General features: G+C 42.5%; 1 protein-coding gene across 1 annotated transcript in view; it reads right to left on the minus strand.

The window, feature by feature from the left end:
* The window catches only part of CDHR1 (cadherin related family member 1), a 563177-nt gene that overhangs the window by 10993 nt on the left and 538405 nt on the right, over positions 1-13779 (minus strand). The window contains exon 16 of the mRNA XM_078641125.1: positions 11816-12070. Within this exon, the coding sequence (XP_078497251.1) occupies positions 11816-12070 (255 nt within the window). The remainder of the gene's footprint in view (positions 1-11815; positions 12071-13779) is intronic.

The raw sequence follows: 13779 nt of genomic DNA on the forward strand, positions 1-13779 counted from the left end.
TGGTATTAAGTTCTCTTACAGTCATTGAAGGTCCGAATCTCTCCTGAATGAAACATGTCGGATATTATACAACATTCACTGTTCCTTCATGAGGAGAAACTGAGGAACTCCCTTCCTTGCTCAAACTCAGGGATGTCAAAGATGGGAATCAAGGGGGATGGAAAGGATATAATATCATATCTTGTGATTATCATGCCCCATAGTGCAAGCATGGCATGTGTGATATGGCTGTAGTACCCATTTTGGGGTCTCCGATTTCTTGGCACCCATAATATGTCCCATTAAGGTCTCCCCACTAATGCTCTTTACATGTGAACCCAGTGTTATCTGATTTCCTCCTTGACCATTAAAACCCTTCCTAAACCTATCCTCAATCACCATGAATTTCACTTCACCCATGTGTCAAAATAGCTGCACATCAGCATGGCTAATGTTTGGGTAGGTGTGGACCACTGGATTATAGCTGTGCCGTGAAAGCATCTTCTAGCTTGCAGTGCACAAGGATAGTGCTGGAGTGATAGAATGGTAATTCAGCTCTTGTGTATTTAGGCTTCTTTCTCTTCAATGGGACCATCACCCCAGTGAGAAGAGTGAGCCAAAAACGCCTACTCAAAGCACAGTAGACTCACCTCATAGCCGCCATCTGTGACCCGTCTTTGCTCTTCCTTGCCTTTCCAAGGCATTTTTGAATTGTTTATATTATTGTTCTCACCACTTCTGCTGGGAGAATCTTCTGAGCATTCTCTGTTGTTTCTGTGAGAAAAGTACTGCCAATATGAAACCTGGCTCCTTCCCTCCCGATGTGGAATGAGGGCTACAGGGCAGAGCATAGTTCCCAGTTTCAATTAGGTATTGAGTTGTGCAATCAATGAGGTTTTCTAAATAAGGGATCGGCAACTTGTGACACTGAAAAGTCCTAGTGTCCATTTGTCCTTGTGCTATGGTCCTCTACAGTTCTTTTACATTCATGATGGGGGCCCTTCGCAAGCAAGGACCAAGTCCAGTGAGATCTCTGCAGGGTGCTGAGCACCCCCTTCACCAGAGCACAATCCTTAAGCTCTCTTTTTTCTGCGCTTTACTCTTAGGCCATTCTGAAAGAACGAATGTGCAGTTGACATGCATCCACTCACCTGGCAAGTCACTGACTCAAAAAAGACACAGCCACTGATTGCCCTCTCATTGTTAGGGGATGCATCTCTTCCTTTTTAGAACACTTACCAATGTGGAACCCAATGGAATCAACAGGAAAATGTACCCGCAAGCGTTCATCTCCCAAACATGAAATCCATACTGGTATCCTACACACTGCAGGCACTCACCTATTTACTGTGTAGGCAAGGTCCCCAATACAACCCCCTTTTAAAAATAATACATTTCATAGGACCACCACCTACAATCACGAACAACGTTTTCCTTAGTATACCTGCCAATGTCCAGTATGTACACAGAGTCACCATACCAGTCTGAACTTTCTCCCAAGCTCCAGTTCCTCCAGTTGACAGTCGTCTGCATTATGACCACCCATGGACTTAACAGACTGCAGATAAATTCCCGTACAAAAAAGACATATGCACTCATTCAGCAGACCTGTATATGCTATATACGTGCAGAAGGCATTCCATTCATATATTGGCAACAACAGCACCATAAAATATCTAAATACCATGACTAGGGATGGGCAAAATCATTCAATGAAATTGTGAAAATCGAGTTAGTTTCTCAAAATCGACTCTGTAAGTTGACAAAAAAGTAAGTACTGAGACAGAATGGCCTTAACAACGTGACCATACCCTGTTAGCTGAAAGTGTTGCCAGCAGAATTGCTGGGAGAAAACTCTGCTTCATCCCTTCTGGATGGACACTCTTTGAACCAATTAGAATAGGGCTTTGCATTGGAGTATTCTGATTTAATTTGGCCAACCAATCAGAATAACTCTTCTATGGATTTCCTATTACTTGAGTGTGGCTAGCAATCTCACAACTGCCCATGTACCACTAAGGCAAGATGTTGTTCACACTTTTTTACAGTCAGCATTAGGTTTAGCGGTTTCCAAAAAAATCACAAAATATACTTGCTACACTGTGCATGCTCCACTGTCTGTTCTCTTTAGTTCAGTGAGTGACATAAGGAGGGTCTTGGTTGTGACACTTCTGAAGAGCCGGCAGATGGCCATGCAGTTTTCAAAAAAATGTTTGATCCGTATTAGAACGGTATTAGCCGGAACCCAGTTAGATGCGATTAAGCAGGTGTTGGACCAAGCACCTGTTTCAAGACTAATGAATTATTAATGCTAAATATCCTACAAGGTTTTTTGTTGCTTCTTCCTCCTATTTTTCCTGACCTGTTTTTGTTGGCTATAGGATTATGGGCACTTTACCACTGCTGATCATTGCTAAAGTGCATATGCTCTCTCTATAAATGATTGGTTATCCATGATTGGCATATTTAATTTACTGATAAGTCGCTATTACAGTGCACTCTGTGTGTGCCCAGGCCAAGCTAACCAAATTCTACTCATGGGCCTGCAGCACTGATTGTGCCTCCCACATGAGTAGCCCTGTAAATGGATCTCAGGCCTACCACTGCAGTGTCTGCATGTGCAGGTTTAAACTACCATGTCAACCTGCCAAGCGCACCCATTTGCCTGGTCCTCACCTTCCCATTTCTTTCATGTAAGGCACCCCTCAGGTAGGCCCAAGGTACCTCCCACGAGCAGGGGACAGTGTATGTAAAAGGTGAGACATGTGCTGGTATATTTTAAATGTTCTGATAGTGAAAGTCTGCCAATTTCATTTTTCACTGTTAAAAGGCTATCTGTCCCATAGGCTAACATGGGAGTTTCTGTGTAACGTCTTACAAGTATAACTTTCCATCGGGACAAGATGGAGAAATGGAGTTTAGGCTCTCTGAACTTAAAATTTAATAAACTAACTTTTTCGAGATATGGTTTTTAAATTCTGTGTTTGAAAATGCCACTTTTAAAAAGTACAAGACAATAACGCAGCAGACATGCACTCGAGAATCTGGTTAAAACAATCGGAATCAATAATACACAATATCAATATGTCAAGTATCAGATTTTGTGTGCACCAAGTGAGGGGTTCTGCGGACCACCTGATTCAGAAGAGAAAGAGAATACCTGGATAACTATCCAGGTCAACCCGGTGCACTACGGGTGTGTCACCTTAGTGTATAACCACAGTTTCCAAAATATCATAAATGTAATCTATTAATTATCAAACATTAGTTCAAAGTGATCGGACAATATACATGTAATCAAAAGAATCAAAACCATGTTTTCCACAACGGGAGAAATGTTGAATCTGCCTATTTATTCACAGTCCATGCAGATTACGTCCAAAGTAAAAAGAAATATTGCAGTGTATTTTCAGCAAACAGAAGCAGGTTGCAAAAAGTTCCCAATGCATTTCGGGCTATACATTTCAGCCCTTCATCAGGGGAATCTAGGATCAAATACATTTACAATTATAATATATGTCAACATAATAGTTGTAATAACAATAAATCAAACTGACATGCAGTAGGCCCAAATATGTGTGCATAACGGGCACCAATTCCCCGACTCCAAATCAACACAGTCCAGCAGGAAAAAAAATATGAAAGAGCAGTGAAGATAGCATAACCAACAACCAAAAGGACCCAGTGCAAGAAAATAAAATAAAACATATCTTGTTCAGTGTCATTACCACTACCAACGAGGTGGAGTGAATACCTGAAAGCAGAACGTATTCTGCCAACAAGAAGATCAGCGTACAGTGATCCAACTGTTGGAATAAAAGAAGACAAAGAAATGAAGTGCTGCGAAAACAGCCACACTCGGGAAAAAAATATACCCACAAGACAACATGTACTGGTACCTCTATTACGCAGCGTGGAGTTTGTGATGTGTCTCACTCTCTTGTGTAAAGACTATGATCACAATCATATCTCGAACATCTAGAAATGTAAGGATGAAAACAAAGTTCCATATAATAATCCGCATAAAGCGGTAAAAGGTGAGCAACATGAGAAATCACCGTCTTACCTTTAAAAAACACCCGAGTCTTGAAAAATGCCATCTACTAAGCAGAACGCCGGTCACAGCAAATGGGACGCAAGGCTTCTCTCCGTATAAAACACAACGTGGGAAAAAAGCATGCACATAGAAAGAGGACTACTAGCTACAGATGGATTGTGTCGTCAAGTAGTAGAAATTATAAAGAAATAGATTGAAGCCTCACAATAAAAACCGAACAAAGTACCTTGTACTGTACAGATTTAAAGCGCAATAAATAAATAGAAGTAAAAGTGAAAAATAGAAAATAAATAAAGGAAAAAGAAAGCAGGTGCTGGTTATCGATTTGAATTGAAATTGAGTCGCCCATGAGTAAGAAAAGACTGTTAAAGGACCTGATCTAATACAAACAACATCTATCTAATTAAAATACAGTGCTGGGTACAATGATCAAACTGGAATTACAAAAAACATGACAGTTCAAATTTGATTCTTTCGATTTCATGTATATTATCCGATCACTTTGAACTACTATTTGATAATTAATAGATAACATTTATGATCTTTTGGAAACTGTTGTTGTACACTAAGGTGACACACCCGTAGTGCACCGGGTAAACCTGGATAGTTATCCAGGTATTCTCTTTCACTTTTAGAAAGTAGGCATTTTCTTGTTTAACAATTCTGTGTACCTCTGCTCTTTGTGTATTGACAGTCTGGTTTTGGAGTGACAGGAGCTAGGGATGCGCATTCACTGTAGTAAGCCCCAAGGGGCGCTGAGGTGTGTCCTGCCTACCCTGGGTGACTGGCCTGAATAGACTGTGGTTGCATTTAGAGTGGTGGAAGGAGTTTCACCTGCACATGAATAGGCTGTGGCTCCTTTATACAATGCTGTCCCAACCTCCTATGATGATGCTGCTGCAGAGAGGACAGAAGTGGTTTGGAAAGGGTTCAGAGACCCTTGCCACAAAGAGGAAATGGGGTATAAGTATTGGATCTTAACCCCCAGAAAAATAGATCACTTCTGGGCTCATGAGGAACCTCTGCCAAAGAGATGAACGGGAGAGCTGTAAGAAGGAGTATGCCCCTTTGCTATGTGTGCTTTTGCTGGGTTGGGCTGCAGTTGCTGCTTCTGCCAATGAGAGGACAACGACTGGAACTTTGCTGTGAACCTGCTTGAAGAAGAATCTCCAAGGGCTTGTGTGTGCTTGCCTTCTGTTCTGAAGTCGCAGGGCCACAAAGACTTCACCTACAACCACTGACCAGCACCTGGACCCCTCTGTGGACTCCTGCATTCAATGGGATGCCAATTTCAGTTCCTGGGCCCTGTGAATTGCAAAGCAAGAAAACGACTCCAACACCATTAGCGATGCCACCAGTGACGCTGTGACCTACACCAAGGCCTGGGGCACCGTTCGTGAAGTGCACGATGCATCGCCCTGCTTGTATTGCCGCTCCAATGCCTTTCAACACCTGCAGTTATCGCCATTCTCAACTACAGCACCCGCACCGATGCTGCTACCGCCAGCGCCAGCATCATGTTATCACAGAGCCGATAACTGATGAGGCTGACTCCACAAACTCTTCGACTTCGCATCGCATTGCCTCACCAGAATGGTAGCGTCATTGCCAACGCCACCTAACTTCCCCTGTCCTGAATTCGATGCCTCACCTCCTCATTGACTCGACGCCTTGCCTCCCCCTTGGCAACCAGGCAACCAACTTCGGATCTGCAACAATGCCTCACCCCTAGGACACCGTGCATAGTCCATAGACTTGCAGCCTGATTCATGAAGCTAAATGCGCTCGCAAAAGGGCCAGATTCTCAGAATCTGGCCCTTTGCGAGTGCAATTTTTGCATTTGGGATTCATCATCCCAAATGCAAAAATCGCTAATAAAGAATTAGCAAATATGCGAGGATTAGCATTTAAGGAATCTCTATTAGAGATTCCTTAAATGCTATTCATGACACATTTAAAAATTGCGAATTTGCAATTTTGGGCTGCTATTTACCGAGAGGTCAGACCTCTCGGTAAATAGCAAAAACTTAGAAAAATGCTTTTAAAAGCATTTTTCTAAGTTGCACGTTGCACACACACATGTCCCTTGGACATGTGTGTGCGCAACACCTGTTTCAATTTGCATTTCAGAGGTGCTACAGGGTGTCCTTTGGACACCCCTGGCACCCTTTCAATCGCTATCTTATTTGCGAGTAGCAAATTGCTAATCGCAAATAAGGAATACTCCCCATTCATTCCTATGGGCCTTTTGGCCCATAGGAATGAATGGGGAGTTATTCCTTATTTGCGATTAGCAATTTGCTACTCGCAAATAAGGAATGTGTAGGAATCGCTATTTATTTAGCAATTCCTACATGAATACCGTTTTGCGAGTCCTTAATAGCGATTCGCTATGATTCGCTATTAGGGGCTCGCAAAACGGCCCGTTGATGAATCAGGCTGTTAGTTTCCGAGGTACTTTTGTTGGGGGTTCCTTGAGACCTGGTGGTCGGCGCCGTACTTTGGATTTATGCCTGTCACAATTTCATAATAGTCCCAGGTGGAGCTATTTGTTTCTACAAATGCTATTTTTGAAGTAGCTGTTCTAAAAGTGATATCTTAATACCTGTATGTTGCATTTTTGTTGTTTTGGGTTTTGGTCTTGTCTGGTTTAGCTAAATATGCTTTATTTATCTAAACTGATGTGGTGTTCATTTGTGGTGTTTTCACCGTGTTACTGTGTGTTTGGGAGCAAATGTTTTACACATTGCATTTGGGATGAGCCTGTCTGCTCTTGCCAAGCTAGCAAAGGGCCGATCAGGGGTTATCTAAAGTTTGTAACTTCCTTACCCTGACTAGAAGGATGGGCCCCTACTTGGACAAAGATGCATACATCTGCCAATTAGAGATCCCCATTTTTAACAAAGACTGACATGAATAAAATGGGTTTGTCTGCCTATGACAGAAACAGCATGACCTAAATATTGTTTACTGACGTTGGACTCCATCAGGAGTAGATGATCTACTATTAACTCCAATGGAACACTTTTTTTGTAAACAATATTTAATGCAGTTTTCAGCAGAGATCCAATATTTAATGGGAGTGTACCAGCACTTTTCAGCAGCAAACTGGAACTCAAGGATAGTGAGTACCTACGCTATTGGATTTTCTTTCCAGTCACTGGCAGGAGGAGCAATGAATGAGTGTGGAAGTTAAGGCCTGATAGCAGCATCCTGTTGCCAGACATTCGTAAAAGCAAATGTAATTTTTTTTTCTTCAAAAATTACAAAAAACACTTAATGTGGGTGTAAGAGCAGAGGAGTGGTGGGTGCGCAAGAGAAAGAGCACGGAAACACATGGGCCCCCTTAGATAGCTTAAAGACAAATAGAAGAATAGTTTCCTGATGTCAGTATTGGAAGTACAGGACGCAATCCATCAAACATTCAATCTACAGAGCACCCAATGTTGTCCCTGCTTTCAACTTCAAGATGTGAAATTCGTCATTAGAGCTGTCCACTATATTTAGTAAAACAATATCTTCCATAGTGACTTCAATATCCAAGGAGGAAACCCCAACCACAACTATGAAAAAAGCCTTCTCTGAGCTGCCGGCCACCACTGGCATTGCACAACTTGCCTCCAACCTGTAACAAGTAGAACAGCTTGGCCCTCATCTGCTCCACCATAGAAAACTCACCCGCTGCTCACCCCACCACATCATCTGGGCTGAACATACTGATATCACCTTTGAGCTGGCCCACACAGCTTCTACGCATGAGGTCAACCACAGCCAGTCATTACACTGACTCTGTCCTTTAACACCTTCGCTGCGGCGGCTATTTCGCCGCAGCGCTAATGGTCGCGGGGGGGGGGCGCGGCTGACCTGCGCGGGTGACAGAACCGTTCCGTCACGGCTCGCGGGTGAGCTGTGCTCATGACGGAACGGTTCCGTCACGGCCCCGCCCGCTTAATGAAACGCGCCGCGCAGGCGCGGCGAGCGGGCCGTGACGGAACCGTTCCGTCATGAGCACAGCTCACCCGCGAGCCGTGACGGAACCGTTCCGTCAATAGCCTCGAAGAGGTTAAGAGCTTGCTTTGGATGCACTTGGCAATATGTGCACACTGAATATCGACCCAAGAATATCGATTGCACACAATATGAAGGACAAAATATTGAAAACAATATCGATAGGTAAGTAGATCTTCTATCCTAACTGCACATACATGTACCTATGCAGGATATTTATCTTCAAGGTATGTGGAGATAGGATTCAAAAATCTATACTTCCCTATATGCACTTACCTTTCGATATTTTGTCCCTAAATATTCTGTCTCTGTTATTCTTGCACCACGATGTTCTGGAGGTGGATATTCGGCAATACAATCACTTGACAACAGCTATGGTCTCTCTGGCATCAGACTCCAGAGGAGACCCCTGGTGCAAGACTTCACACTCTGTAGGTGACACCAGATGTCCATGCCCTAGTGACTTCCTGCTCCTTGAATGAAAAACCCTCTTAATAATGGTGCAGCCAAGGGCTCCCAACAAGTAAATGTGCCACCAGAGACAAAGTAAAAATACTAATGTGAACACAGATACTGGATTACCTCTGAAAACTCTCTGATCGAATAGGCTGTCAGCACAACACATACGCTAGCGGTACCTACGACAAAACGATTATCGTTGAAGACTACAACTAAAGCAGGATGCTCTTCAAGACACTCGGCCACTCCCTGAAGCCCACACCAGACCCATCTCTTGACCATTCCAAGGAGTTTTAGTAGTGACAAGGTAAGCCATACTACTTGATATCCAGATGAAATTGAGATCCTTAGCAGACTATTTACTCAATGGATTCTGGTGGAACTCTTGTGTAGGACTACATAAGCTACCCAGATAATTGTAATGTGTCTACATGCATTATAGCACGGTATTACATATAATTACGCTGAGGTATTTTGCCCCATTTCTCTTTGCATCAATGATAATTTGCAGCAGCAAAAATCATTGCTGATTTTGCCTGTCTTGTGTGGACAAAATAATTACTGCTGCTCACATTGATATGTAAAAATGCCTCGTCTTGCATTATTCTTTCTTTTGAATGGCGTTTCACACAAATGTATATTTGTCTTTAACATATGAGCTCTGTAGAGTTATGTCCTTTGGACTGCAGGTGTGATGATGTGTTTAAACTCTTCTCATTTTGGACCTGTGTAATTGACATGCTTTTAGTCTGTTATGTATTCTCCTAAAACATTCTGTACGTGTAAAACTGGCTGTTGAGATCAAAATGCTTTGAGTTTAATGCTACAGTTCACACGTCAGCTGTTTCCTGCCACTCTGAATTATCCATGAACGGGATTTGTGAAAGTCGCATCCAAGGGCATGTGCTCGTCAGCTAAGTGTCATCGCCTCTACTGTAGCTCTCGAGGCTGGCAGCGTAAAGCAGCTGGTGTGATACTTTTACCATACTAGGTGAGAAAGCTCTACTTTTTCAGCTTGAAACATGCATAAGCAACAAGAGGGGTGAAGTTAATATTCCTCAATTTTCACGTGGTTGTGTTGCGCTGTTGACGTGTCAGGTAGCTGGCCACGGTTTTAGGTGTCACCTACAGACAGCTGGAGCTGTCAGTCGGAGACCTCATTCACAAGTACAGTATCTTCCATAGAACAACGAGATAGAGCGGCTTTTAATCAGCTCCATTTTCAGTTTAGCCCCGTTTCAACAATGGCTGTTGGCTATTTTTGTGACGTGCCATTGCCTCCATGGGCTGATCTTAAAGCCATGACATTTCGCCGAAGGTCACATGGGGCTTTAATTAGTCCCCTGTGGTCATCTCTCCAGCATTTCTTATATTATCCCCCACCCTCCTCCTCGCTATCTCTGCTCCTGGTTCAGGAAGTTGCCACACCTTCTCCTCCGTCACCCAGTTACTTTTTGGCCACTGATGCTCATGCTTTTGGCCTTGCAAATGTTTGTTACATTGCATAAAATACGAGAAAAGCCAATACCGTCCTCTGGCAATCTAGAACGAAGAAAAAACAATGTGCTTGCATGCACAATGGCCATTGTCCAACAGCTTGCATGTCCGTCAGTCATCAAGGGAAGACAAACATTGACAAAGTCAAAAGATTGGCGCCCGATATTAAAGGTGAAAAGTGGCTTTGTCGTTTCCTGAAATGGGGATTCACACAAACAGATTTGTTTTAATTTGCTAACTCTTTCCAGTCTTTCATGTTGTTGTTAGTTGAGCCACAAAAAGCAACGAAATATTGGACAAGACCACGTTTAATGTCAAATGAGGGACAGCATTTGATCCAGGATGGCACATCATACCCCCTCCCTCTGGACTCTGGTATGTAAAACTTAAAAAACAAAAAAAAGAATTGGCAGTCAATAGGTCTGTACTTGGCCAACTATTCTTATGGTGTTTATTGTTTTATTGCAAACATACCACAAAAAAAGTCTTGCAACATAATTTAAAACATACCAAAAATAATCATGACAATAGAACAGTAAATATTTATTAGGCAAGTTGCAATTTTTGGCCACCTATGATTTGCTACAACCAAAGGGATGGTGGCCTTCAAAGGACAGCAGACTACCGTCCCAGTGATTGTATTTCAAAATGGAAAACATCAGTGAGAGTTGGCAGTGTCTCCATAGTGCTTCGGAAGTTGCCATCCTAATTAACAAAGGTTAAGGGTTCTAAACGAGACCCCGTACCTTTTGTGACTCATTTGAGCATCAGCAATTAATCAATGAGTTGAAGCCCAATTGTGATTGCAAGCCATTGATACATACCTTATAGACTTGTAATTTGGAAGGAACCCCCAAATCATAACCCTTCCCAATTGTGCTTTAGTGTGAAATTATAAACCCATTTTATGATTTGACAATTCCAAATCTCACAATGGGTTTGGATAATTATTTGCAGGATTTGTGAACGCTAAATCCATTACCACATCTAGCTCTATGATTCTTATTGGCTCAAACAAATTAAACTATTGGCTTTGAATTTCTGTAACATGAAGACATACTTTAAACACACACAAATGACAAAAAGAAAATGGATGAATAGTAGAAAGAACAACGCAGTGGTGCATTGGCTCACACCGCAGCACACTCAACCCATGAAAGCAATTGGCTCACTCAACAGGTCTCGAACAAACCCCTAAACCTATTTCCTACCTACTCCAAGCAGGTGGTAAATGAGTGCTGATTTAGGACTGCTATTTCTCTCAGAAGGGGGAAATACATAGCAATGTGTACCTGGTATTCCCAGGTCCATCTATTATTCCCCATTTTGGGAGAAATACCTTGTAATCTCTGAATTTAGATTTGGGGATATTGGTCGGTACTGGACATGACAGACCTCTGATGTGTCTTCACCTAAATCTGGGGAACTCGATATGAATCCTAAAGTAGTCATTTGGGGGAAAATCGCATACTGTAGTAGCTAAAGAATGAGAGATGTAAAAAAAGAATATGGTCATAAAAGAATACTGAAACATAAGTGATAATATAAATATGCAAAGAAGAGGTTAAAAAGAGCTGCAGTTCAGAAATTCAATTTATAAAACACATTAACAAGCATTTCAAATCTTTAGAAAATCTGGAAGGGTTAAGAAAGAGGACAGGGTTACAAGAAATACTTTCTTTTTGAAGTTTTCGATACCCTAACAATACCTGTATACTCTGCATGAGAAAATAATCTTGAGGCCTGTAAGGGCAAGTGAATTAAAAACCATTGTCACAAAGGTTTGGAAAGATGATGGCTTTCATGTTGCCTTACCTCCTCTGTAACGTCGATTTTTACTACTGCGGTGGTGCTGAAGGAGGGCGAGCCACGGTCTTTGGCCTGCACTACCACGGACCACTTGCAGTCCTTTTTGCTTGTGATGTTCTGTATGATGTCCAAAGATTTAATATAGGATTTGAGTTTTATTTCTCCCGTGCTTGGATCAATATCAAACACATTGTCTGGATCTGCCTGCATGATGGCGTAGTCAACAATATTGTTTGGCTCTTCTGCATCCTGATCAGTGGCCTGAACATGAAGAATGCAACAGGTCATATTCTGGGAGGTAAAGGCATATGAAGTAAAGAACTACAGCAGCATTTTTGTATGGTTGGAGGATGGTAGAACACAAATACACTCTAGGACAGTACAAAGATAGCAAGGTATACCCCAAGCTGTTTACAAAATGAGAATATGGGGTTTCTCTCATGTCAGAAGGTTCATTTAAGAAAATTATTTTTGGTTTTTGGATGGGCCTGAGCTGCTGATTCCTGGACAATGCTAGCCATAGCTGCCAAGAGGCTCTTTGTCATGTGTGACACCTTCAACAAGTCCTGCCTTTTTAGCCTGCAACAGATTATATTTTGGGACATGTAGTTTTATTGTTTAATCATTTCTTTTTGGATAAAATAAACATAATTAAAGCGGGTATCCCTAAAACAAACCTTAATGAGACCCTTCCAAGCTCCTTTATTAACCCCCTTACTTTGGATGCCTTCCTGGCCATCAACAAGGAAGTCTTTCTGGTTCTTTTGTCCAAAGTCAAATCTGGTTCCCCCTTGGACTGCAGTCCGCCCTATATCCTAAAAGACATATTTTCGGCTTTACCAACATCGGCCATGACCCTGCTTAATGAGTCCCTCTCGCAGAGCTATGTCCCAAAGCCTTTAAAGATGTAATCGTGGTCCCCTTTCTAAAAAAGTCTGGCACTGATCCCTTGAACTTGTTAAACTATCGCCGTATCTCCTTGCTTCCCTTTCTGGCGAAGGTGCTAGAGGCATATGTGTAAAGCTGTCTGTCCAGTTTTTTGGAAACGTCTGGTTATCTTGACCCTCACCAGGCGGGTTTCCGACCTGCCCATTCAACAGTCAGTAGTACTGGCAGTCATTGACGAAGTGCATAAGAAAGAGGACGAAGACATCCCACAGGCCCTGGTATTACTAGACCTTTCGGCCGCATTTGACACGGTCGACCACAGTATACTGGAAGACTGTGTCAGACAGGCGGGCCTCCAGGGTACAGCCTTTCATTGGATCAGCTCCTTTCTTAAAGGACGCACTCAGTCAGTAAGTCATGCTACCTTCACAGCCCCTAAGTTAACAACAACATGTGGGGTCCCCCAAGGTTCCTCTCTTTCCCCCATCTATTTAATTTATATCTTCTCCCTCTGATTCAGTCACTGAAGAAAATGAATGTGACAACTTTCAACTATGCAGATGACCTTCAGCTGATTTTTACTATCGATAATTCGCATAAATCAATAGCTGAATTTCAGGACACCATGATCTATATCTGCCAATGGATGGACCAGAACCATCTAAAGATCAACCCTAGTAAGACAGAACTACTACTCACAGGTAAGAGCAAGACTTTCTGGGGACCACAATATTGGCCATCAGAACTTGGCTCCCCACCAGCTCCCTCCACCTCGGTTAAAAGCCTTGGGGTCATTATAGATAGTGATCTGTCACTAAGAGCCCAGGTGGGCTCAGTGGTTTCTAAATGCTTTTTTCAGCTACGTAAAATTAGGAAGATTAGTCGCATGCTCACTCACGCAGCAGTAATACAGGTTACGATAGCCTTGGTGATTTCTCACCTAGATTACGCTAATTCAATCTACTTGGGACTGCCACTTTATCTCACTAAGAGGCTCCAAATGGTCCAGAATCAGGCTGCCAGATTAATCCATCAAAACCTAGATGGCTTTCAGCCGGACCCTTACTGAAAAACTTCATTGG

The sequence above is a fragment of the Lissotriton helveticus genome, chromosome 5_1, assembly GCF_964261635.1.
Source record: "Lissotriton helveticus chromosome 5_1, aLisHel1.1, whole genome shotgun sequence".
NCBI lineage: Eukaryota > Metazoa > Chordata > Amphibia > Caudata > Salamandridae > Lissotriton > Lissotriton helveticus.